This window comes from Fundulus heteroclitus, chromosome 16 (assembly GCF_011125445.2).
Source record: "Fundulus heteroclitus isolate FHET01 chromosome 16, MU-UCD_Fhet_4.1, whole genome shotgun sequence".
Classification (NCBI taxonomy): Eukaryota; Metazoa; Chordata; class Actinopteri; order Cyprinodontiformes; family Fundulidae; genus Fundulus; species Fundulus heteroclitus.
The window spans coordinates 3,790,133-3,815,018 of NC_046376.1; the positions used below are offsets into that span (position 1 = coordinate 3,790,133).

A 24,886-nucleotide genomic window follows, 5' to 3' on the forward strand; every position below is an offset into this window, starting at 1 on the left:
ATTCATCTCCATCATCTTATTTCAAGTGCAGGATGTCTAATTATCTTAATTTAGGGGTCAAAATACTCATTCCATTAGCAAATGATCATATTTACCTGCTCAGATCAAGGACAAAAACTCTATGATTAAGAACATTTTGCTTATTTTTAGATCCGTTTTTGCAGTGCGACGTTATGGAGCCAGGAAATCTAGCAATAAGAATATTAGCAGTTCATGAGGCAAAGATTTATAAGGCTTGGAGACCTAACCCTCAGGCACACTAACCAGAGATTTAAAAGCGCGCTGCAGCGAGCCACGTCTGCCTGTGATTCTACGCAGTGGTGATCAACCACGGTGGTAAAATCTATTCACTTAAAGATATTTAAATTCTGGCAGAAATCAGGGAGAAGTCATTTCTTCTGTGGTTCTGCTTCTGTGTGACCTGCCTGCTTTGAAGCACGACTGAGTTTTAATCAAGTCAATCATGCAACAAGGACGCCGTCTTGAGATTTCCTTTTTGTAGAGGAACTCTGCCCTGGAGCATGCAGCCAACCAGCCTCTCCATATGGCATGCCTCAAATGCCACAAATCCACAGGCGATAATGATTAAAAAAAAATTCAGTTTAGTAAAAATAAATGTTTTGAACTGTGAGACCGTTTCTTTTCAAGAAGCTCCATCCCTTTTCCTGTGAAGCAGGCTTTAATTTATTTTTAACAAGCAACTACACATCCATTCAGCATTTATTTTCTGTTGGAAAGGTCTATTACGAGTAAATTTATTTACTGTTTACAAGAATAGACCTACAGGGTTTCACGTGATACATCGTCACTCCGCATATGGTGGAACAGGTTATGGTTTATGAAGCCCTGCCTCTAAAACGTCATAAATGTGTTAAAGTGAAGGCGAAGAAGCACCGGGGCTTCCTCTCCTGAGGAGGGCGCTACAGAACTGTGCCGCCGCCGGTGCAGAGCTTGCTTAACATCCACAGCAGGTGGGCGGGAAAACATCTGTCCAGAAAAACTGTCGACAGCAGACTGAAATCCTACAGGAAGCACAAAGATGGATGGAAATTCACAAAGAATCCTCCGACTAAAAGCAGCTCTTAGTGACGTCATTTTAGGATCTTTCCCCAATTCTAAGAGTTTTCTTCTTCTTCACCTGAACAGAGAGAGCTGATTGGCTGATCCACCACCTAAACAGTGGAGGAAATGAGTGCATTAACTACTTTAACAATCATACAATTATTAATATGTAGACGAGATAAACTTTGTCATCTCCTTAGAGGGAAGTGAAGTAGTTTCTGCAGCCTAACTGGTTAAAGGCTCTAGTAATGTCATTTTATTGAGGATAAATAAACGGGAAATAATGGTAAATAAAATAAAGTGGGGAAATTTACAAACAATATGTATAAAAGAGGTGAAAGAGTATTTTCTGTGCTGTGCATGCTGATGTCAGTAGCCTGAATGGTCATCTAGAAGTTTGCCTAAGGAACGCCCCCTCCTCACGTATGATTGCTGCACAATCGCTGCGTAAAAGATGCATAAAGGGGAAAAAATCACGCATCGATCTGCGGCATGACATTTCTTAATCCAGTCTAATTGCTTCACTTCTCTCCTTTGATTATAAAGGAGCACATTTGTGTTTTTTTACTTGTACTATCAACCAATCACGGCTCTTAAAGGATATTGTCACACCTTGCAATGGGGTCAACCACACCTCCTCACTAAGATAAAAATTCTGTCATCTCTGTACTCTTAGCTTTCTGAGTCGCTCTCTAATCTTTACATTTATCTTTATACTCTTATCTAAGCTAGGAGCTCTGAGAATCTTTGTGAATACGGGCAGAGATCCAGCTAACAAAGACTATTCTGGTTGCTTTTCTGAACACTCTGTGCTCTATCTGCTGCTGAGATTTCCATTTGCTGGGAAACAGACATTTATTTTTTTTCAGACTAAATCCATTCAGTTAGTTGGTGCTTTGCCAAACATGCAGGCAGCAACAAGACATGTTTGCTTCTGTGTAGGAGCGCTAAGGTTTCCAGATCCATCAACAAACATTACAGAAAGTACCGCAGAGAAAATGCAAAAGTAAAAAAATAAATAAAATAAACAGATATTCATGCATCTTATGACAAGGACACTGATCCACTTTTATGTTTTTATTAAATAGTGTTTATTTTCATACTCAAATAACAGAAAGTGCAGGCATGAATCAAAATTTTAAGACCAGTTACCTTAAAACATTTTATATATATATATATATATATATATATATATATATATATATATATATATATATATATATATATATATATATATATATATATATATTATATATATATATATATATATATATATATATAAAAATCAAAAAGTTTATTACAACATAATCTGAAACACAAACACTTTCACAGAGAATAACAGTTAAAGCTGCACTAGGCATCTTCAGCTCCACATTGAGCTCAGTTAAAATTTACAGAAATTTTAGTTTAGCCAAATCACGGCAGCATAGTTTGCAGCTGCCTTTCCTCTGAGGATGAGGAGGAGACTTCTTCATCTCCCAGTCATCCTCAGGAGGCGGACTATGGGGGGAAAAAAACAGTGGGAAGTCTAATTTTTTTATTTTTTTATTTTTGAGCAGCCGGTTTTAAAGTGTGAGGTGGGAGATGGAGGGTCCAAAAACAACAGGATGGTAATTACCGCACTGTGGCTGCTTAGCAACACCATCAACTGGTTTCCAGGGAGGCCGCTCGGATATTTTAGGAACCCTAAAAAAAAATGCTATTACCCTTAAAAACATCTAAATAAACACTTGAGAAACATTTTTTCCATGTTTTTCATAAAATAGTTTTTTTTTTTTTAGTCAGAATGATTATTCCTGTAAAGGTTTTTGAAGTAGATGAAAGTTTTAAACAAACTAAGTAGAGAAAAAAGTTTTATCTGCATTTAAATGGACATTTATTTAAATTGTGGTTCTGCGTTTTAGTGATCGGTAGTCAGTATCTTACTTGCAGAGGAGACTGAGGAGGAGGATTACTCAGTGGCGTCTCTGCTAGCGCAGACTTCAGCCTCGTTAAACAACTGAAACTTTTAATTCAGGAGCGAGGCAATGCTACATTAGCAGATGTAGCGATGCATTTTCATTTGTTGCCGCTTTCATCTCTGAATCCTTCTGCTTCTCCACGAGACGTAAACCTGCTGTGGATTCTCGTTATTTAGGGTTGATTTATTTTAGTAAGATCTTGTGAGGCGGTTAGTGGGAATTCTCTCGGCATTACTTAGTTTAGGTATAATCGTGACATAAAACACCTTTTATTGTCATGTTTTGTGGCAGAGCACAACATTTAGGAAGATGGAGAGTTGGTGACTTTTCAATCCTCTCGTATTCCTCTGTTGAATGTTAAACCACGTCAGCGTCTCCTGTGGTGGGATCTGTTACTGCAGGAATACAAACGTGACTTTGGTCATAAAAAAGGTTCTGAAAATGTTCTTGCAGGTGGCCTTTCCAGGTGGTGAGTAAGTTTTTTGTTCTGTTTCTCTTTCTGAGTAAACGTTGTAGCTGTGCGGTCAGAAATTTCCGTTTTGTATTTTAAGGGGAGGGGTGTTACGGCTAGCAGTGCAGACCGGGCTCTACTTTAATCATGCAAACACGACTGTGGCAGCACCTGCCTGGGATTGGCTGTAAGGACACTGGACCCGCCTCCAACATCCTCAGCTCCTGTTTGGACCGTTTCCAGAACCCATGGACCGATCCAGACCTTCCTCAACCCTTTAACAGACTATCTGACGGCCACATTCAGTGGGGCTGCACTAGAAGAGTCAACACTGTCTGCTCCCACGTGCTGGTTGAGCATTTAGTGAATCACTCTTGGTTTGAGAACCATTTGTCTGCTTGCCAGTTTTCAGCTTATTAAATTTGACAGACTCAACTTAGATGTTAGTTTTGGCTAGGGTGTTGTTGTATAAACCTGAAAATGTTGAGTTTTGTGCTTATCTTTTTCTTTGGTTTGTTTTGCTGAGAAGCTGTTTTATTTATTATACGACGCTCAGTTCCCATTTTTGTTTTCATCTGGTTTAATAATGTGTAGGACGTTGTCTCTTTGTTTTTAAAAACCTTATAAAACAAACTTTTAATCAACTTTACCACCTTAACGCTTTAATTTTCTGTTACCCTGTTCTTCCAACGCTTTTTGACAAAGCTTCTAGTCAGAGTGGCTCATGTTACCCTGAGCTATCTCTATAGTTATGCTGCTATAGGCTTAGGCTGCTGGAGGACATCAGGATCTATTTTTCTCACTCTGCTGAGTTCTCCTACTGCTCTCCAATCTGCATTGTTTGTTGTTATTTCAGCTTTTAACTTTTGCTCTGTCTTTTTTCTCTTCATAGAAGGTACACCTGGTCTGGCGTTCTGTTAGCTGTGACATCATCAGGGGAGGCAGATCATCCTCTATTACCATCTAACATAGAAAGTACTCCTGGGTCAATGTGAGCTTCTGAGCTTTCTGTGTCTCTGCTCTGTCTTCTCTAACATAGAAAGTACTCCTGGGTCAATGTGAGCTTCTGAGCTTTCTGTGTCTCTGCTCTGTCTTCTCTAAGCCCCAGTGGGTGGAGGCAGATGAGCGTTCACACTGAGCCTGGTTCTGGTTCTGCTGGAGGTTCTCCTCCCTGTTAAAGGGGAGTTTTCCTCTCCACTGTCGCTTCATGCATGCTCAGTATGAGGGATTGCTGCAAAGCCATCAACAATGCAGACGACTGTCCACTGTGGCTCTACGCTCTTTCAGGAGGAGTGAATGCTGCTTGGAGAGACTTGATGCAACCTGCTGGGTTTCCTTAGAGAGGAAACTTTCTCACCAACCTGGAGGATTTGATTGAGATGACTTGTTGTGAATTGACGCTACATAAATAAAATTTCATTGAAAATAAAACTTAAGCAGTTATTAAAAATAATTTTCATATGTTCATTTGCTGTCAGTTGAATATCATCTTTACAGACAGAAATAAAGGCTTGAAAACATGAGTGAGTGTAATTATTTTGTATAATGTGTTTCACCTGAGTTACTGAAATATTTTAATTTATTGAATAGTTCTCCATGTTCTTAATGGAACCTCACAAATTTCTGAACTTTCCCTTAAAGGCTAAAATCCGTGTGGACTTCCAATCGGATGAGCCGCAGAAACGAAACAGCAACATATTCAAATTTCTCTCCCACTTTTAAATTTATTTAAAAATTCTCTCCGTTTCTGCAGGTTTTGTGAGACTTCAGTCAGCGGAAGGTACTGACTACTGCTCTCTACCTCACAGAACCTGAAAACTCCCACATTTTCCCCAGTCTGTGAACGCATCAACACACAACCATGCCCACCGACTTTTTTTCAATTTACTTGCTGAATAGAAGAATAAATATCACACAAATTATTTTGTGACGTCGTACCAAGCCACAAAGTTGGACTCAGCAGGTCAGAACTCAAACAGAACCAGAAATCTGTGGTTTTTATACTTTAAACGGTTTTGTTTTAAAACCCTGCAGGTTATTAGAATCCAAAATAATTACGTCCGTCTATTAATGTCCCAAAAACGTGATTATCTGAGATCAGTTTTCCACTTCGTAAAGTGAGTGTTCACTCCCAACCCTGTAAACATTTCTAACTTATGAATATACATTAAAAAAAAAACATTAGAAGTAGTGACAAACTACTTCTGTTTAGTCTAGAAGTCAAAGGTTACGTGTGTTTAAATAATTTAGTGAAGACAACTAAAACACATCAATCACGTTTGAGAAGCTCGGGTCCACTTTTTTAAGTCGAGCAATTTTTCCTCCGATAAAAAAAATTAATTAAACTCATACAGCTGATTTTAAATCGTTAAAAAATAAATGATTGGTTCGATGTTTTCATTGACCCTTCCCACCAAAAAAAATAAATGACTCACTTTTAGAGCCGTTTGCCATTAAATCTCCACGTCCAGAAAGCAGAGAAAAAACAACAAAAAACAAAATTAAAAAATTATAAATTTCTATAAGCCTGAATTTGTAGAAGGTCTCAGTTAACAATGATAGATTTATTTTTCATATTGAAGCATTAACTCTATATTGTTTCACAGGTTAACTGTAGCTTAGTGCAGCTTTACATCAAATTTAAATAATTTTAGCAGGAAAAGAAGGAACTGACTTAAATTAACTGACAGAAAATAATAATATAAAGTGCACCGTAGCAAATATCAGCTGTGCATGCAACGAGGAGGAAAATAAATACAACCAAAGCACTAAAAGGAATAAAAAAGTAGTAGAAAACCTTGTAGAAAAGTGGCCTCTGATATAAGACGTGTTTTATCCAAGAGATCAATAAAACTCTGATATAGTACCTATGTTCAAACAATAATAAACTATTTTAGCAGCTAGTTGAAGTGAGAATCTCCAGGAAAGGAACAAATACGAACGCACCGGTTTAATCCGTGAGTCACTGTGCTAGACATCAACAAAGAACACATGGGGACCAAAACGAACAGGTCAAAATATATCAGGAAATAAATAAATAAAGAAAGTGGACCCTGATTCTGTCAGAAAGCGAAGCCGCCACGCCTTACTGAAAGGTCCGGCCTCTGACGGCAGCTCTGCTCCAGTTCATTACAATTAGAAAAGTGTTGAGGTGAAGCCGCGCAGCTCTGGTCACGCCCTGAGGAGATCAGTGGAGCGTCCTGGAAGAGACGAGAGGAAAGCGGGCGTCAGGGAGAAGCTCAGGGTGAGGCTTATGCTGCTAAACCAGGGGTGTTAAACTGATTTTGGTTTAGGGGCCGCATTCAGCTTAATCTGATCACAGGAGGGCCACACAAATAAACCTAATTAAATAGAACTAATAAAAGTGGACTTGTTGTTGATTTTTATATATTAAATGAATTTCACTTTTACACAATATATTATGAATAACCTCAGCATTTTTAAGAAAAGTATGTACAATTTCAACAATACTTTTACTCAGTTAAACATTTACTTGTGCATTATGCATAAGAACTGATCACAGTGATTGTACAATGTTGAAAAACATTTATTCAAATTTTTTGGAACTTAAAAACACTGATGTATTTTGTCATGCAGGACAAACAGATAAAAATTAAGAAATTATTTAAAATCAATTTTCCACATCTGAAGCTCAGTGCTACCATCTGCTGATTAAAACACAGCGCCCCTCGTGGACAATATAGGAACTGCAGATTTTCATTTAAAAGAAGTACATGTTTTTTTCAATAATTGTTTTATCATTCTCTTCCTTTTATCTCCTCTTTCTTTCACCTTTTCTTTTTTCTTCTTCTTCCTTTCCTCTCCTACTTTCCCATTGTAGTGTCCATATCATTTGAGATATTCCCCGCATGAATCATAATAAAACTATTCACCTTCATAAATCAAGCGGAGCACTATGGCAAAAGCCGTACTGGTCCACTTGTGAAAGTAAAATCTGATGAGCTCTTTTTGGCATTAAGACAAGAATTATTATTGCCACATTGCCAACATGAGGAACTACAGTCACATTACTGCTCTAGAAAATCTCTGTGCAGCCTGGAGTTTCAAATAAAACCGTCCAATCAGCAACGTGATGCACAGATATGGAAAATAACAAGACAATCCAAACTTTTAAAATGCATTTCTGTCATTTCAGGTTCAGTTTTAGTCAGGTTTAGATATCATATGTTAGCTAAAGTGTTTCTGTTTTATCTGTGAAATACTTGAAGACGTAAAAGAGCAAACCTCCATGGCCCCCGCATGTCTTCAGTGTCATCTCTTGTCTTGTCTGGCAGCAGGTGGGAAGGTTTTGCACTGGTTGATAAAATAAAATATCAAAAACAACTTAGATCAGCATAATATTATATAAACGCTTTTCTTAACAAACCAAGCTGGATCTGGCTTTTAAAAGAAAAGCTTCCTGGAATCTAGAAATTTACCATACTTTACATATTAACTGAAACACCCCTCTGTTCAGTAATGTATTGGCAGTTGTTACGTCCCTACATCAAATTAAAACGAATGTGAAAAGAACAATTAAGCACACCAGGAAGTCATTTCATCTAATGGTAAGTAGGGCTGAACAATTAATCGCATTTTCAATATAATCAGACACGTCCATTAGGTGTCGGTAAAATGTTTAAAGTGGGTTTGCCTCCACATGGAAGGGAAGACAGTTGCAGCAGTGAGATAATCTAATTTTATTACTTGTTTTAGAGTTTATATAACCATACATAGCATTAAGTACAGGTCAATCAGTTTAATACATAGACTTGCTTGTTGGTTGCACTTTATGTTCAACAAGGATTGATGTCCAAATCAACTAAAAGCTGTTCTCTTGAAGAATATTCTGATTAATAGAAACATTAAAAGTTCTTGCCTGTGGTTAATTCAGAGAAAAGTCTAAATTGCAATTTAGTTTGAAATATATTGTAGGCAGAACGCGATCATTTCTGCTCTGAGTTTAGATGCTGTGGATCTTTCAGCACCTAATCCACACGGCGAGGAAACAAATTGATTTGTTGTTTTTATATGTTTAAAAAGACATAATAAATTAATCTGGGAAAAAAAAAATTGCATTAAATCGCAATATTAAGATAAAAAAGAAAAGGCAATTATATTATTTTCCAAAATCGTTCAGCCCTAATGGTGATGTATTCTAAGCTATCCTGAACATCTCTCAGGCAGAACCTTCAAAATTAACCTTGTTAAAGGCCGTTCTCAGGGACTGGGATGATCTGGAGGCTGCACAACACAATAATAATAATAATAATAATAATAATAATAATAATAACAACAACAACAACCTTAATAGTAGCCAAACACTTGAAATAAAGTTGACCATTAGGATCAGACTTTATTGCTTAAAAATTAGGTTAATTGCACAGTGTGAGTGAGTAGTTGTGTGGGTGGATGTGAGTACAGATGATGGATGGATGGATGGATAGATTGATGGATGGATGGATGGATGGATGGATAGATTGATGGATGGATGGATGGATGGATGGATGGATGATGATGGATGGATGGATGGAGCCAGGTTCTCGGTCTACCTTGTGTTCTGGACATCTCATAGAGAAGTTGTCTTCGTTGAGGATGCAGCCTGAGAAGCAGACATAATGAGACTTGGAGGGATGGCGAGCAGAGCGGTTTCACATCAACTATTCAGCAAAGGCTTCTAATCCGTTGGTAATCTATTTACGCGTGGTTTACCTGACTGAATGGCACATGTGTAGTGATAATTTCTCAGGCAGCCCTTCTGGAAGCAGCCCATTATTGCGCCCGTCTGGTAGCAGGATGAACAAATCTGCAAATAAAAGCAGACAGAAAATTACAAAATCAGTAATAGCAAAAATGACTAAATAAATTAACGGCTATTTTTTTTTTCAGAATGCATATTAAATAAAAATGTCATGAAAGAGAAAATACACATACAGACTGCAGTAATTCAGTCTGATAATAAAACAAATGTGGCTAAATCTCTAGCGATCCAAAAAAAAACATTTAAATTAAAGAATTAACAGCACGTTAGATTTTTATCTGATCAGCAATAAACTTCTGTAGAGCAAAAGCATCAAAGTGTGTGAGGTCCCCTGCACATCAATGTTGGTCAAACATCTACAAGAAGATGTTTTCTTGGCCTTATCACACTTTGCAGTGTTTTCAAGTATCGACATGAAAGGTTTTTGCTCCTCCAATAATAATAACAATAATAAAATACATACTTCCACGAAGGACATCCACACTTATATTAAGTGTCATCTTGTCTACAGTTTTTTCTAACAACCAAGTGACAATTCAATTATATTTTGGTTTTCAATGGTTGAGTTGTCCCCTACGTACTGGTGCCCTAATTAAGAAAGTTAAAGTCAAGTTTGTTTAATCGTAATTACCATATTTTATGGACTATAGGTTGCCCTTTTTTTCCATAGCTTGGCCGATCCTTCGACTTAGGTCAGGTGTGACTTAAATCAAATTCATAGTACATCGAATTTAAGTGGTAATTTATATTGACCAACATGAACAAAGGAGTAAACATTACAGTCTATAGCCACAAGGGGGTGCTCTAGGCTTGTGAAAACTACATGCTGCTCCTGTACCACTTAAAAAATAGAGTGAAACATTAAGATATAGAAAACAAACAACTGAACACATTTGCAAGTTATTTTGTTGCGTCCTGTTACTGGGCTTTTATTGAAGTTAATAACAGCTAGCGATAGGTTGTCCAGGCGGTTTACAACTTTGCTGATGAACGTGAGCTTTACGTTGCTCTCAAACATCTGTGTCGTACTGTTAGTTTACCATTACTTTCACGGTATAATTTCAGCATAATGTTTTTATTCAGCCAGTTGTGGATCCAATAGTGTAATTGAATAATTTGCCTTACCAGATTAAATGTCGGTTTTTAGTCTTGGATTGTGTGAAATAAATTTATAAATGAATGAGACATAATCTGGTGTGACTTAAATATGTTTTTTTCCTCTTGATGATGCATTTTTTGACTTATATTCCTCAGTGATTTATTGTCCGGGACACACAGTGATTCTTTTCTTATGCTTTTAACCAGAAATAACCATGTATCGTCCAGAAATGTTGCAGCTGTATCATAAATATAGTATTTATCTTAGGATTGGATTTGAATTTGCAATTTTAGCCTGTTTACATGATAACGATCGATTGAAAAACAAGACTATTGCGCCGTTTCTATTAACACGATAACTTAGTCAGCAGCCAAAACAGTAATATGCAATACGCCATTTTTTCCCCCCTTCTTCTGTGGTTTTTAAAATTGTAGGCAGCCGTGCATTAATTTCTACTGATTTTTTTCCCCATACTGCTCATGAGCCAGGGATTCCCTGTAAGAAAGGGTCAGTTTTTCACATTTACACAATAAGGTAAATTTGTATAAATTGTGCCGTAATTATTATAGACCACAATACACCACTGCTGGCTCCTTTTCTCTTCCTTCACTTTCCTCATAAGTTTGGACTTTTATCTTTGACTGCCTGGGAAATATATTATGCATGAAAACTGCAGCCGGAAAAACTAATTTCTTGAGTCCCCAGTAACCAGAACAGCCAAGTGTGGGCACAATTTGGAGCCGTGTGTGCCTCTGTCCAGGTTTACCGAAACATCATTCTAAAAGTAGAATGGGAGGCAGATCCTTTAGCTATCAGGCTCCTCTCCTGTGGAACCAACTCCCAGTTTTGGTCCGTGAGGCAGACACCCCGTCTACTTTTAAGACTAATGTTAAAACTTTCCTTTTTGACAAAGCTTCTAGTTAGAGTGGCTCATGTTACCCTGAGCTATCTCTATAGTTGTGCTGTGATAGGCTTAGGCTACTGGAGGACATCAGGGCCTAATTTTCTCACTCTACTGATTTCTACTGTTCTCCAGTTTTGCATTGTATTACATTGAAATGACTGTTGTCATTTCAGCTTTTAACTTTTTGCTCTCTCTCTTTTTCTTCATAGTAGGTACACCTGGTCTGGCGTTCTGTTAACTGTGACATCATCCAGAGAAGACGGCTCACCCGCTACTACCATCTAATGTAGAACAGATTACTAGATCAATGTGTGCTTCTGTGCTTTTTTGTCTCTCTTGTTGTGTCTCTGTTCTGTCTTCTGTAACCCCAGTCGGTCGAGGCAGATGACCGTTCATACTGAGCCCGGTTCTGCCGGAGGTTTTTCCTTCCCGCTAATGGGTGGTTTTTCTTCCCACTGTCCCTTCATGCTTGCTCAGTATGAGGGATTGCTGCAAAGCCATGGACAATGCAGACGACTCTCCCTGTGGCTCTACGGTTCCCCAGGAGTGAATGCTGCTTGTCGGGACTTTGATGCAATCAACTGGTTTCCTTATATAGGACATTTTTGACCAATCTGTATAATCTGACCCAATCTGTATAATATGATTGAACTTGATTTTGTAAAGTGCCTTGAGATGACATGTTTCATGATTTGGCGCTATATAAATAAAATTGAATTGAATTGAATTGAATCACAGCTCAAATCTGCAGATGTGAAAATCCCAACACACAGATCTGAATGGAGAAAAAGAATAAAAGGTGTTTTGAGTCACTCACGGTTTCCTGGGCGATCCGGGCGGCCTCCTCCAACCCGTACAGCTTTCCCCGGACCAGGAAGACGCCGGCGGACCAGATGCCACAGTCCTCGTGGATCCAGCACTCGTTTGGACAAGGCGGCACCTTCGCGGGAGAGACTCTGTCGCTCCGGAGCAAAGCTTGGTCGTCCTCAGAGGAGTTCACCGCATGGCCGTTGGAGATTTTCTGCGCGTCCTCGCTCTGCTCAGCTTTGCAGGTCTGGCCGTCTACAGAGGAGAGCGCGGCGTAGTACGGGCCGTGAAGGTCGCCCAGGCCCATGGTGTTAGCCGTCCACCCGCACAGGCAGCAGGACAGTCGGTCCGGACGGCTGCCGTCAGAACTGGGTCGACCCAGCTGGAAGCAGGAGGTGCAGGGAACGAACCCGGACAGAGACCTGGGGGCCGGCCACGCCTTGCTGCTGCGGAGCGCGCCCTCCTCCTCCTGGTAGTTGACCACCCTGCACAGCCGCCGCTCCATGTGCACAAACGGGCAGAAACCGCCAGCTTTTCTCTCCTTCTTCTCCTTGGCTTTTGCATATTTGAGCATGATTTCGGATTCTCTGGGGGAAAAGAGGGCGGCCGGGCCGGTCTGTGGGCGCCTCTTTCTTTTTCGCCTGCCGACCCGTTTCTTCCCCGCCGTGTTTTTACCGCCGCAGACCGTCTGCTGCTCCGGCAGCGCGGCGCCGCTGAGCTGCTCCTGCTTCACGTCTTTCACCTTTTTAGTCTCCCGAAGAGGAAGAGGCTTTTTTCTTTTGTCCTGTATAAGTTTGGCGTACTGAGCGTCCTGCGGAGGGGACTTCCTGTCGGCGTTGGATTCCTCTGAACGGCCGCTGGCTTTTTGTGGCTGCGAGGCGGATTCGTCCGAGCTGGAGAACCTCAGCGCGTACTCGATCAAGTCCTCAGAGTCGCTGCTTTCGTTGTAGATGCCCACGGCGTCGTTTTTGACCCGCCTCCTCAAGCTGCGCCGCGACACGCCGCAGTTCAGCCGCGGCGTTTCCGACTCGCACTTTCTAACCCTGGCGCTGCGTCTCACTTCTCTAGACGCCGTCTTTTCACCCTCGCCCTTCGCCTCCGGCGGCTTCCCCTTCAAACGGCGCCTCTCCTTCCTGTAGTCGGCGACGGAGACTTCGACGACTTCGCTGTCGTCACTCGACTCCCCGGCGTGTGCGTAGACCCCGTTGAGGTCTGAGATGAGGACGACGGGCCGGGCGTGGTGGACGGGGATGTCCACGGAGCTGTCAGAGGAGTCGTCAGAGTACGAGCTGTCGGCGCTGGGCGAGCTGACGGGCTGAGGTAGCAGGTAGCAGCCTCGCTCGTCGTCCAATGAGGACGCGGCGGGAGACACGGGCTCCACCATGCGCCTCACGCCGTCCTGGATGAAGGGCCCACACAGCAGCGGCTCCTTGGCGGAGGACACCAGGAAGATGACGTCGGAGCCGCTGTCGCTCTCCTCGGCGCCGCTGCTCTCGGGGGCGGGGCTTTGCTCGGCTCCGTAGAAGCCGCCGGGCCACAGGCCGCCGTGGGTTCTGCCGTGGAACAGATCCAGGGTGGAGTTCATGTAGCCGCCCAGAGCCTCGGGCGCCTGCTCCACGTCTCTGCAGCGGACGCCCGGCTGCAGCGGGCTGAAGGAGGATCTGTAGGCGGAGGCGCCGTCAGCGCTGCAGCCGGCCGGACGCCGGTGGTACCACTCGGGCTTCTTGGCCGGGTCGCCGGCTTCGTTACAGCCGCGGCTCAGCGGGGTGTAGCTCTTAGATAGATCCATCGCCATGACAGCGGGTTCCTGAGAGGATCCAGGGTCCATCACTGGGAAGCGCAGAGGATGACGTGGTTACAGGAGCCAAAACACAACAGAAGGTTTTATTAGTTACTTTGGGACACAAAGAGGAGAGAGTGGGAACACAGGAGGGGCTAAAACGCCTCCTATCCTGCATTCACTTCCTCATATAAAGCATACATATATATATTTATTTTTTGTATTTTTTTTTTGTCTGCACCATCAACACCAAGTCAAATTCCTCGTAAGTGCAAACCTACTTGGCAATAAACTTGATTCCTATTCTACATTATGATAAAAAAAATGTAACCTTTTAGTTTATTTCTATAATAAATTCTAATCACCATGAACATATATTTATTAGATTGTGTATTAGGACAGTCAAAATGATCTTGTCTTTACCAGGGCTGCAACTATTAGTCAACATTATTGACAGAAATTCATACGTTTTGCTGTTTTTAATCCAACACTGCAATTCAGTCGGACGGTTATTATTGGTTTTATTTCAGCGTCTCATTTATCACTGAGATCAATGGTTGACATTAAAGAGAAGCTACACGACTGGAGAGTTTTATATAAACTTTAATGCATGACTAGAGCAGGGGTTAAAGCAAAAATAATCAGTTTGACTGAATTATTTTTCTAGTCAGCCCATATATTCCTGGCCGTGGACATCATGCCACATTAGTTCCCTCATCTGCTTATTGTGTAAAGTCAACTTTAACCAAATCTGGCAGTTTTACAATATGTATTGACCATTTATGTTTGTGTCCCACCTTTCAGTTTCAGAGCCTTAACTTTACACATCATCACCTGGTTAACTTTCATCTCTGCAGCATCAAGTTCTTCCTTCACACTTTAGCCAAACTGGTCCACAGTCCACTTCACAGTTTCAGCTCCCTTCCCTCCCTGTCCTCCAGAAAACCTCCAGAAACTACAACTTTTCATTATTTTAAATAATAATTAAATTCATAAGACAGCAGCTTTCATCATTACATCATCTACTTCACATCTGAACATGAACTCCACTGGCTCTCTGTCACATTAAATATAAATTAATCCTATGATCATACAAGGCCAACCACAACCTGGACAAAGCAGGACACATAAACACTATGATGTCATACATTTTAGTTTAACACAGATCTCACATTATAATCAGTCTCTGCTTTGCTCGTTATTGCTCAACAATTAATTATCACAACTCATGAGTTTATAAAAAGGCATCACTTAAATATTTGAAAGTGTAAAAAACCCTGTGTGACGTTGAGCTTGACGTCACACCTGTAGGGAAAAGCCGGTATAGAAAATCGAGGAAGGATGGGATGTTAAATGTTTAAAGTTTAATAAAATTGCTCAAAGTTTATCAGGAAACAACTTGCTCTTAAATATGAACATTTTCAATTAGTAAAATGTTATTAAAGTATTGCGTAAAGTTAAAGGTAGATGAAAGTTATCTTAGCTGCTGTCAGGGTTAGACTAAAATGAGTCCATAGATCCACAGACAGGAGGCTTTTTCTGCCGTTTCTGGTGCGACTTGTTTCTACAATGTTGCTTCACGTCGCTCCACTCCGTGTTAAAATAAAAAAATAACTTCATTAAAGCTCTCTGAGATTCGCCATTGGTCTCCCTCAGTTAGAAACCACTCTCCAGTCCATGTTGTAGCTGCAGTTTTTTTTTTTTTTTAATCTTTTTGACGTAGTTTCCTTAATAATTTGTATCCTCATCATTTAAGGAGTGTCCAGGTGTGCAGCGGCTAAATCAGGTGAATATTGACTGACAGCCGCTCTGCCTTCTATGGTTCAGAAAAGCGCAGATGGATTTGATTTTATTCTTTTTACTTTTTCCAAATCTGACCCAGTCAAATGTGGAACATTGTTTCACATTCCGACCCTTCTTCTTCAAAAAAAAAAAAAAAACGGGTCATGCTAAATTAGCATGACCCGTTTTTAGCATGTTTTAAATAAAACATAAAAGTGAATCATGAGGAGATCCCTGGTTGGTTTATCAGCTAAATTACTGGAAGCGAAGGAATAAACGCTGACAGGTGAAGTGGCCACAGGTGGAAATAATTCATTAATTAACTGCAGAAGCAGCAACAGACACACTTACCGTGGGAAGTTGTTATCAGATGTTAAATCTGCTGAACTTTCTGATCTGTTGGCTCATAAATCCAAATAAAAACTCTGACCACCGCTACTTTCATCTGTGAATAGTTTAAGACGCTCTTCTAAAAGTTATGATTGAACACCGATGAAGCTCAAACTGATTTGCAAAGACCCGCCCCACTCTCCTTCTGATTGGCTAATGTCCCGGCTCTGCCAGGTTTCATTGGTTGAGAGTAATTTTAGTTTAAAACCTTGAAGAAAAAAAAAAAAAAAAAAAAAAAAAAGTCTAGACGCTCATTTTCCAAATGATGGAAATCCGTCGCAGCAACGGAGAACTTTGACCCCTGGACAAGAGCGATGGAGTTTATTTGGAAATTAAAAATTCACTCGTTTTTATTATTGATGCTGGGAATATTACCTAATTAAAGAGAACCATGCTGCTTGTCATGACAATCTAATGTGTTTCCTTAGATAGGACATTTTTTTTGACTAATCTGTATAATCTGAGTGAATTTGACTTTGGAAAGTGCCTTGAGATGATGAGAATTGGCGCTATGTCAATAAAATTGAATTGAACAAGCCTGACTGCAACCATTACATTAGTTATAGTCTTTTTAAATATTAAGAAACGTTATGGTTGAAGGTTGAAATATTGCTGAAAAAATATTTTTACAGTACAAAAATCTATTTTAATAGAAATAATAAAACAATAAACTAAGTCAGTTAAATTTAAAATTAATATTTTATGGATGATAATTTATAAAGCTAATAAAGGAGAGTGACAAGAGGCAATAAAGAGACGTTCAAAGGTGTGAAGACAAGAACAGGTGAGTCAAAATATTTCTACAAGCAACTGAAGTGATGATGGAGATCATATGAAAAATAATTGTGATTAATAAACTAATCATAATAAATTATCGATAGATTTAGGGATGCACGATGTATTGGCATCAACATCGGTATCGCCCAATGTTAGTAATTTTTAAAACATAAGTAAAACTGGGCCGATATTAACAACCGATGTTTATTTCCAGCTAGTTGCCCTTTATACCTGTGTTTAAGGGATGGGGGGGGGGGGGGGGGGGGGTTGATCATGCGGTCATGTTAAAGCGACAGTGATGCATCACAGCCAGGGTTGTTGTTTTTTAAATGAAGCAAAGATTTTTTTAAAAAGCAACGTGTAAGTCTAGACTACAACCCACACTCATAAATTCAGTTAGAATAGTTCTCAGTCGGTCCAAACCTTTACAAACGTTAACCATCACAGAAATGTAAATGTGTGCGCATACACACACACGCATCGGTAAATATCGGTTATCCGACATAAAAGCTATATGAATATCGGAAATTCATATCACCCCAAATTTTCATAGCGGTGCATCCCTGCATAGATTAGTGGACAATAAAAAGAATCGTAAATTGCAGCTCTAGTCTTTGCCAAGTTCTAATATAATCTAAATTAAGTTCAAGTGTGCAAAAAATAACAGATCTCATGCTGTGTGTTTTTTTTTAAATCCATCTTTTGCAGCAATAGCTTAAAGGAGCACCGGGTAAGTTCCTGTATTTTTGCACTAGTCTGCCCCCTCTGGCGAACAGTTGAAATTACACCAGTGTTGAGCGCATGCATGGCAGAGGAGAAAGATGAATCTGCTGCTGCGACTGCACAGGTCTTTTGTTTAGAGGCGTGAGGTCTTCTGAGGTAAAAATCTTATAAATAAAGAAGTTAGCCCGTGTTCTCTCGCTAACGCATCGATTACGGCAGACACTCGACAAAGTAGCCAATGAAACGAGAGCATGCAGCACGTCACGCCCAGAGAATACGTCCTGAACTAGTTTCTCACCAACCGACTAATAGAGCCAGCTGCCATAACGGAGAGGAAAACTCAGTTTACATGTGGAGTGATTGTAACGTCAACTATGGGAAAGACAATAAATTTTATTTCACTTCATCAGTATTCAAAGCCAGAATATCGATATTAAATCAGTTTTAAAAACATAGATATTATTCTTTGTATTGATTTTTATGCACAGCCCTACTGGAAAGGCACATGGAAGCTGTGAGTCAAATCCTACAGCCTTCTGAAAATGAACTACAAAACACGCGCTCTCTCTTCTCTCCGGAAATGTCTGTTGATTTCCGTGAGGTGGACTGTGCTTATACGTCATGTCACGCAAAGGATTGTGGGAATCCTGCAAAATGCCTCTTCAGTCCAGCCCACTACAGAAATTGATGGGATCCCCAGACATAAGCCCCATCGTAACCAGGGCACTTTCTTCCCATAATGGTTCTTAAAGGTCCTTCTCTTGCACATTGGGCTTTGTGCTCACCAAACCTTCATCGTGTCATGATAGCCCTTTTATTTAAAATTTTTTTTTTTATATTATTTTCAGGAAGAGAGGATTTACCCACATTTTTTTTTCTTCCACTCAACTTTCTCCTACTTAACAACAAGCTTCATCGGCAATGACCTTGGCAGCCGTCAACAGTCGTCCTAGTAGTGTGGGCCATAATATAACATTTCTGTGTTAAAAATAACTTATTTTTAAAAAGAATGCATACACATTTTCTAAAAGAATGCATTCTGGGTTTTTGTTTGCTGTAAGCAGGAATATTAATATAAAGCCCTGAAGTATATAATCATATTCGTTATTTTATATCATATAAATCACCGGTACTATATTTATAAAAATAAAAGTGACTCACGTTTTGGATTAATTTACAGAGATCAATAACGTTTGATAATGTTCTAATTCTTGTGTAGAATCTGGCTTTATTTTTTTAAGTAGTTAAATAAGCATTTAGATTTATAGTAAACAAAAACAACATTTAAGTTTCATTAATTTAATTTCAAATTATTAATGCTACAGAGCTGCTGTTTGGATAGTTTTGCTTGTCATTCTGTCTATTTTCCCTTTTAACACGAAAGCAACCTTAAAAGATTAATTTATTGTAAGATAATTAATAAAAAAAATCCCCCGACGTTTAAACAGTTGTGTCAGCAGTATTTTACCAGCTAGGCCCGGTCAGCAGCGTGTCCGACAACAGGCGCCTAAAAGCGGCCAAGCTCCGCGTAATACCGCCGGTCAGCTCACCCCTCAGCCAGCGGCGGTTCGGGCGGACCTCCGCGGTCCGAGCGGAGCGGGTTCTCCGGTGACGCGCTCCCTGGAAGCAGCTCGGGTAGCGGGGTTAGCCCACACGCCGCTCCGGGCCCATCGTCACCATCATCTGGGCTGGATGTAAACAAAAGCAGCGGCCGCCCCGGTTCATGCCAGCCCGGCTGCCGGACGACGTCAGCCCGCCAAACGGTGGCTGCCGAACGGACACGGAGCCGCTTCCATTTCCCCCGAACTGGATCCGGCAGGTCGTCTGGGCTCCGGCTGATGTTGGGATTTTTCAACTTGTCATCACGGACACCATCTTCCAGCCGCGTCAAGTCTGCGCTTCTACGGCGGAGACACCGGAAGAGAAGCGACCGCCTTCAAAATAAAAGCCATGCGCGATTGATTGATTGCAAATTGATTCGTTTGTTGCATGTTAAATATTAGTCATTATTACCCTTCCATTTCATTTCACAATTTAAAAAAAATTATATTTTATTTTAATGCTAAATGGCTGAATTGATGATGAAATAAGGTAACTGTTTAATTCTTTTATCTAAAACCAGACCAAAACGGACAGAATGGAGAAGAGATTCTCACACACATAATGGGACTTGGAAAGACGTGTAAATACTAACATTTTTCCATCTCTTATTTATTTTTATTTTTTTGCATACCTACTCAGACTTGTAATATATCAAATTTCTGACTTTTCCAGGGTGCTGCTATAAACTCTGAAGAAGTTAAGAGCTCTTTACAGACTCTCATTAATATATCCATCCTGGGTTTTTATTTTCATTTTATTGAAGCTCATCAGCTTCTTCTTTTTTGTCCTTTTTTTTTTTTTTTTTTTTACATTTGTGCAGCAACATAAACAAAATTCATCCTTGGTTTTCTAAAATGCAAATTTTTTCTACAGTTTGTGGATAAATTAAAAAAATCTTTTGCTTAAAATAAAGAAATTAAATAATTTACCCACAAATTTTGACTTACTGTTAAACATTTACTGAAAGTGAAAAATTTTACTTCTTGTGGATTCAGTCTGTAAAAGAAACTTCATGTAAACTGGAAACAGATACTCTATTTTATATTCTGACAATAAATATATTTAAAATCACACTAAAATTAATAATTTGGAACCCCGATGATGTATTCCTGAATTAGCACAAGCAGCACACCAGTGGTTTATTGAGCAAGCCGCATTTATTAGAAAAGGTATTATATTAATAAAAATAAATTAGTTTATCATCTGAAAGTAAATGAGTTGAACTTAAAACATTCCGATACATTAGAAAAAATTTATTCATTGTAGCAGGTAAACAAAAAACTTAACACAAAAACAAAAGCCTATTTCATCATTAATGTGTTAAGATAAACAGACTTGTGTCACAGAGGAGAAAACAATCAGAACAGGGATGTGTGAATCCAGCTGAAAATCAGGAGGAGTTTTCTTCCAGCGCCTGATGGGCCAGCCTCAGGTTCTCCCTGAGCGTCTCCGCCTCCTGCTCCGCCTTCGCTCTGATGATGCTCAGCTCAGTGTGGACGTCCTTGTACTTCTTCGTTACATTCCTCTTGTCCTGCCATGAAACGGAAATCAGTCTCTAATCGCTGCATAAAGCTGCGCAGAGTGTCGGACGCTCACCTTCACTGCCGCCTGCAGCTCCTCCTTTAAAGATGCAACCTCCTGCTTCAAGCACTGAACCTCAGACTCCTTCACTCGCAACGTGATCTGAAAAAGTTAAATAAAAATTTATGTTGGTTTGTTACGTCTAAAAGACACAGAAGAAACATCAACACAGCTGAATGTCTTCAAGTATTGATGGAGAGACGCTTTTCTGTTTTTTGTGAGAGCCGCATGAAAACGTTTGGCAGCTTGAGTGGCGATTATAGATAAATACGGTAGATACCTACCTACCCGCCTCTTGGGAGCCGAAAGAGTCGGCTCTTTTTATTGAATCTAAAAGGAGCCAAAATTCCCACCACTAATGTGCCAAGCCTGTCCAGCTCCAGCCCTCGAGTGCCGCTTTTCTGCGTGTTTTAAACCTGTTCCTGCTCCAACACGTCTAATTTAAATGAATGATTTACCTTCTCAGTGTGTCATCAAGAGGTCTACTAACCAAATTAAGTTCATCTGTGTTCAACCAGGACATCGCCTAAATCACGCACTGTTGCATATGTGTTAGACTTTATTTGCAGATTATCCTCTAAAAATCTTCTCGGAGACGTTGAAATTCTGGGATATTGTTCTAGATCCTAATTCTGCTTTAAACATCTCCACAATGTTCTGCCTGACCAGCCCTGGCCTTCGTCATGATGGTCGTTCCCAAACAAACTTCTGATAAACAGAAAGGCAGCATTAAGGCTACGTTCACGCCGCAGGTCTTGATGCCCTATTCCGATTTTTTAGCTGAAATCGGATTTTTGTTTTGTTTCGAGGTATTACCATTAAATGTGACCGCCATCATTCTGCTGTCTGAATGGATAGCGGCCCACATGCGCAGATAAGGAGACGTCACAGAAAAAAAGAAAAACAGGAAAGAAAAGAAAAAAAGAGAAAAAAAAGGAAAAAAAAGAAAAAAAAAGGGGAAAAAAGGAGACGTCACAGGAAAAAAGAAAGAAGAAAAAAAGAAAAAAAAAGAAAAAAAAGAAGAGAAAAAAAGGAAAGAAAAGAAAAAAAAGGAAAAAAAGGGGAAAAAAGGAGACGTCACAGAAAAAAAAGAAAAATGAAAAAAAGAAAAAAAAAGAAAAAAAAGAAAAAGAGAAAAAAAGAAAAAAAGGAAAGAAAAGAAAAAAAGAAAGACGGATAAAATTCATCATGATTGTTCAGACAGCAGATATAAAAACATCTGATAAGTGTCTGAATTAGCAGCACATATGCAAGTGGCACAAATCGGGTGGTGAAGAGATCGGGATCATGTCGCAGTGTGAATGTAGCCTTAGGCTCGGGTTAAATTACACACAGGAAGACAATATTTACTAATTAGGTTTACTGAAGTGAAGCGGCTGGTAAAGCTCAAGGAGACGGAGACTTTTGGAAAGGACTCTGCATGATTTGGGAGGTTTATCTTAAAAATGTCTCTCATCATCTCTCCACCTTCAGTAATTTCACTCATAACTACACATATAACTGCTCACCGCCATCTCGTACACGTCCATCCTCTGACCCAGAGGCAGCTGGTCCTGCTTGGCCAGAGAACACAGTCTGGTCATCTCTGCCGCCAGGTGGCCGCTCAGCTCCTGGACAGGGAAAAAACAAGAATTCAGCTCATTCTTATTTACTTCACTCTTCCAAACATGCAAATAAAAAGGTCCTTAACAGGAACATGGAGTTTTCTAATTGTGCTCTAAGGGTTCACCTTCTTTTTTGTGTATTTTCTGACCAGAAAGCGAATTTATCGATTTAAAAATGCCTCAGCTTCATGAAACTAAAGCTCCAAAACGTACGTGTTTACAGCATAAAATGGGCAGGTGAATTTACTTGACAGAGTCGGCTTTTGGGACGTGGATAAGACAAACAAACGTCTAATCAGGATTTACAGACGCAGGAAACAACGACAGACGCTGAGGTTCATCGCTGCTAAGCAGAATCATCACTGGAAACCGTGCGTCACGGTAGGGAAGCTGGTATTTTTATGAATGTCTGACGAGATAACGCGGTCTTCTCATGCGCTCTTTGTTATCAGTGAACCGAGGCTCTGATGAACCGGACCGAGCTCACCCATTAAACTGGTCTAGGTTTAGCACAGTTCGGTTGTGTCTGGCACGGTTTGCGTTCCATTTTATACTCGATAGTTATCTCAGTTACCGAGCTTAGACCGTTCTCGGCTCGGTTAAAAAAGGGTCTTGTAAAACTGGACTTATGGAAAACAGCCTCACCTGGTTCCTGCTCCTCAGGTCCTGGTTCTCCTGCTGACACTGACACAAGGCCTTCCTCTCGGCGTCCAGAGCCTGGACCAGATGGCCGTTCTCCAGACACTTGAGGGAGAACTGCTGGGACAGAACGTCCAGCTCCCGCTGGAAGGAGGCCAGCTCCTCCCTGTGAACACAGACACCATGGAGAGGATTTCAGCGCCAGATCAGAGGCTGAGACACAAGTTCACTGCTTAAAGAAGAATGTTCCTTAAAATTACACATAATAATAATAATGATAGGAGTTATTTTACTTAATAGATAATAATCTCTGCGTTTTTCTGAACGATTTTAACCACAGTCGTGCTTTTCTCTGGCCTCCAGCTCCCTTTGACTGGCTAAAGAAAAGTTACGGTTAAGTTAAAGGTTCTCAGCTCGGTGACGCTTCTCTTCTTGTCTGAAAGATTATAGATAATATTTCTAGTTTTTCCTTCACTCTGCTGCCTCCGATTTTAGCTGTAGTTTCAGAAAGTTCAGCTCAGAGACCTAAAGTTGTAGTTTAAAGGATTTTGTTAATGTATTAATAGAAACAATTAAGCATTAAATGTTAACGATGAAGCTTGTTCCAGTGAAACTAAAGAAGTCTAGGCAAGGACTTGTTTCTTTTTTAATGTAATGTTTTTATTTTCCTATGTAATATTTCCCTCAATAATGTTTTTCTCTTCATGTACAACACTGACTGGTCTTGTTACTGAAAAGTGCAAACTTATGTGAATAAAATAGATTTATCGAATCATTTGAATTTGCAATTTATCAAAAATTACGTTTTGGAAAATATTTTTTTTATTTATTTAGCCAACGCACCCATTGGACCTCCATGTAACTTTGCACTATGCCAGTTCTGAAAGGAGAAATTGTTTCGGTAAAAGTTGTTGTATATATGTTTAGAAAAATATATTGCTGAAATACTGTAAAGATGAGCCACTTCATTTATTAATTTATTTTTATGGGTATGAAGTTACACGAGTGAAGTGAAGCTTTTTCTTAGATATAAACTCAAACTAGCTCATTGTGTAAAACCACTGGCAGAAGACCTTTTGTGTTATTTTTCTTATTGTTGCCATCTTGATTTCTAAGCACGTTTCCCAGCTACATTATTATGTAGTATTACAAACATTGTTGATCTTCATTATCCATTGTGTCTTTTTGCACTATTATTTTTGCACATAAACAATGGTTGAACATTCTTCTGTATACTGTTCTTCCACACTGTTTTTCTCCTGCATTGTTACAACTGATCACTGCTGCACTTGATATTGAAATGCTGCTTTATTCCACCTGCAATCCCATTACACTGTTGTATGCTGTATGCAACGAAATTTCTGTACATACAAAATGAAAATAAAGTTGTCTAAGTCTAAAGTTGTATTTAGTTGCGCTCTGAATTTAGGTCAACTCTCAGGCAAAATGATTGGAAAGAATCACCATTTTTTTAAAAAGCTTTTTAAAATCACTTCTGAAGTTTGTTTCTACAAAATGAAAGGCGGACAAAAAAAAATTATAAATCGGATTTGGTATGATAAGATCATAGATTTTCTTTTTAAAGGTTCACAGCCACGTTATTTGACTTTATTTATACGTCAGTAGCCAATCTGGTTGCAAGTTTTTATGAAAGATTATCACGTCCTGCTGGTGTATTAGTTGTTATTTTTGTGTTTTATGCTTTGTTTTTGCTCAGTTTGTTAGTAAATGAAGCCTTTCATTTTTATTTATACTAACAATGGAAGTACAGCACTGCGCATGCACAGAAGGGAATAAAACAAGGAAGAGGCTAACGCAGATTAGCATCTCCCAGCGAAAACAATGAAGAAAGGTCCAAGTTCCAGTGGAAAAAAACACAAAAAAATCTGTGATTCCAAGAGGGAAAAGTCTGGAATGTCTCTGGGAATCCAGTTTCAATTCAATTCAATTCAATTTATTTCAA

At 39.7% G+C, this 24,886-nt stretch overlaps 2 protein-coding genes across 3 annotated transcripts in view; both read right to left on the reverse strand.

Moving 5' to 3' along the window:
- Nucleotides 1-6,005: 6,005 nt before the first annotated feature.
- LOC105938874 (retinoic acid-induced protein 1) lies at nt 6,006-19,439 on the reverse strand. 2 transcript variants are annotated; one of them, XM_012880792.3, is made up of 6 exons: nt 19,048-19,439; nt 12,056-13,875; nt 9,187-9,280; nt 9,027-9,076; nt 7,720-7,788; nt 6,006-6,674 (listed from the first exon to the last, which is right to left on the reverse strand). In XM_012880792.3, exons 2-5 carry the CDS (start codon nt 13,871-13,873, stop codon nt 7,747-7,749), a joined length of 2,004 nt encoding a protein of 667 aa, XP_012736246.2. In that variant the 5' UTR covers nt 13,874-13,875; nt 19,048-19,439; the 3' UTR covers nt 6,006-6,674; nt 7,720-7,746. The 2 variants fall into 2 exon arrangements, with proteins under 2 accessions (XP_012736246.2, XP_021163367.2); XM_021307692.2 differs by having other exon boundaries at nt 18,966-19,053.
- An 898-nt stretch (nt 19,440-20,337) lies between these two features.
- Nucleotides 20,338-24,886, reverse strand: part of LOC105938873 (myosin phosphatase Rho-interacting protein) — a 41,775-nt gene continuing 37,226 nt past the window's right edge. Inside the window, exons 19-22 of the mRNA XM_036148737.1 lie at nt 22,930-23,089; nt 22,189-22,290; nt 20,696-20,782; nt 20,338-20,630 (exon numbers count right to left, since the gene is read on the reverse strand). Of these exons, the coding sequence (XP_036004630.1) occupies nt 20,490-20,630; nt 20,696-20,782; nt 22,189-22,290; nt 22,930-23,089 (490 nt within the window). The 3' untranslated portion in view covers nt 20,338-20,489. The remainder of the gene's footprint in view (nt 20,631-20,695; nt 20,783-22,188; nt 22,291-22,929; nt 23,090-24,886) is intronic.

Coding starts and splice junctions, on each gene's coding strand:
- LOC105938874 (XM_012880792.3), bottom strand. CDS start 13,873: ATGGACCCTGGATCCTCTCAGGAACCCGCTGTCATGGCGATGGATCTA. Junction 9,281..12,055: donor CCCGGATCGCCCAGGAAACC/GTGAGTGACTCA, acceptor TTTTATTTGCAG/ATTTGTTCATCCTGCTACCA. Junction 9,077..9,186: donor CACATGTGCCATTCAGTCAG/GTAAACCACGCG, acceptor TCTGCTTCTCAG/GCTGCATCCTCAACGAAGAC.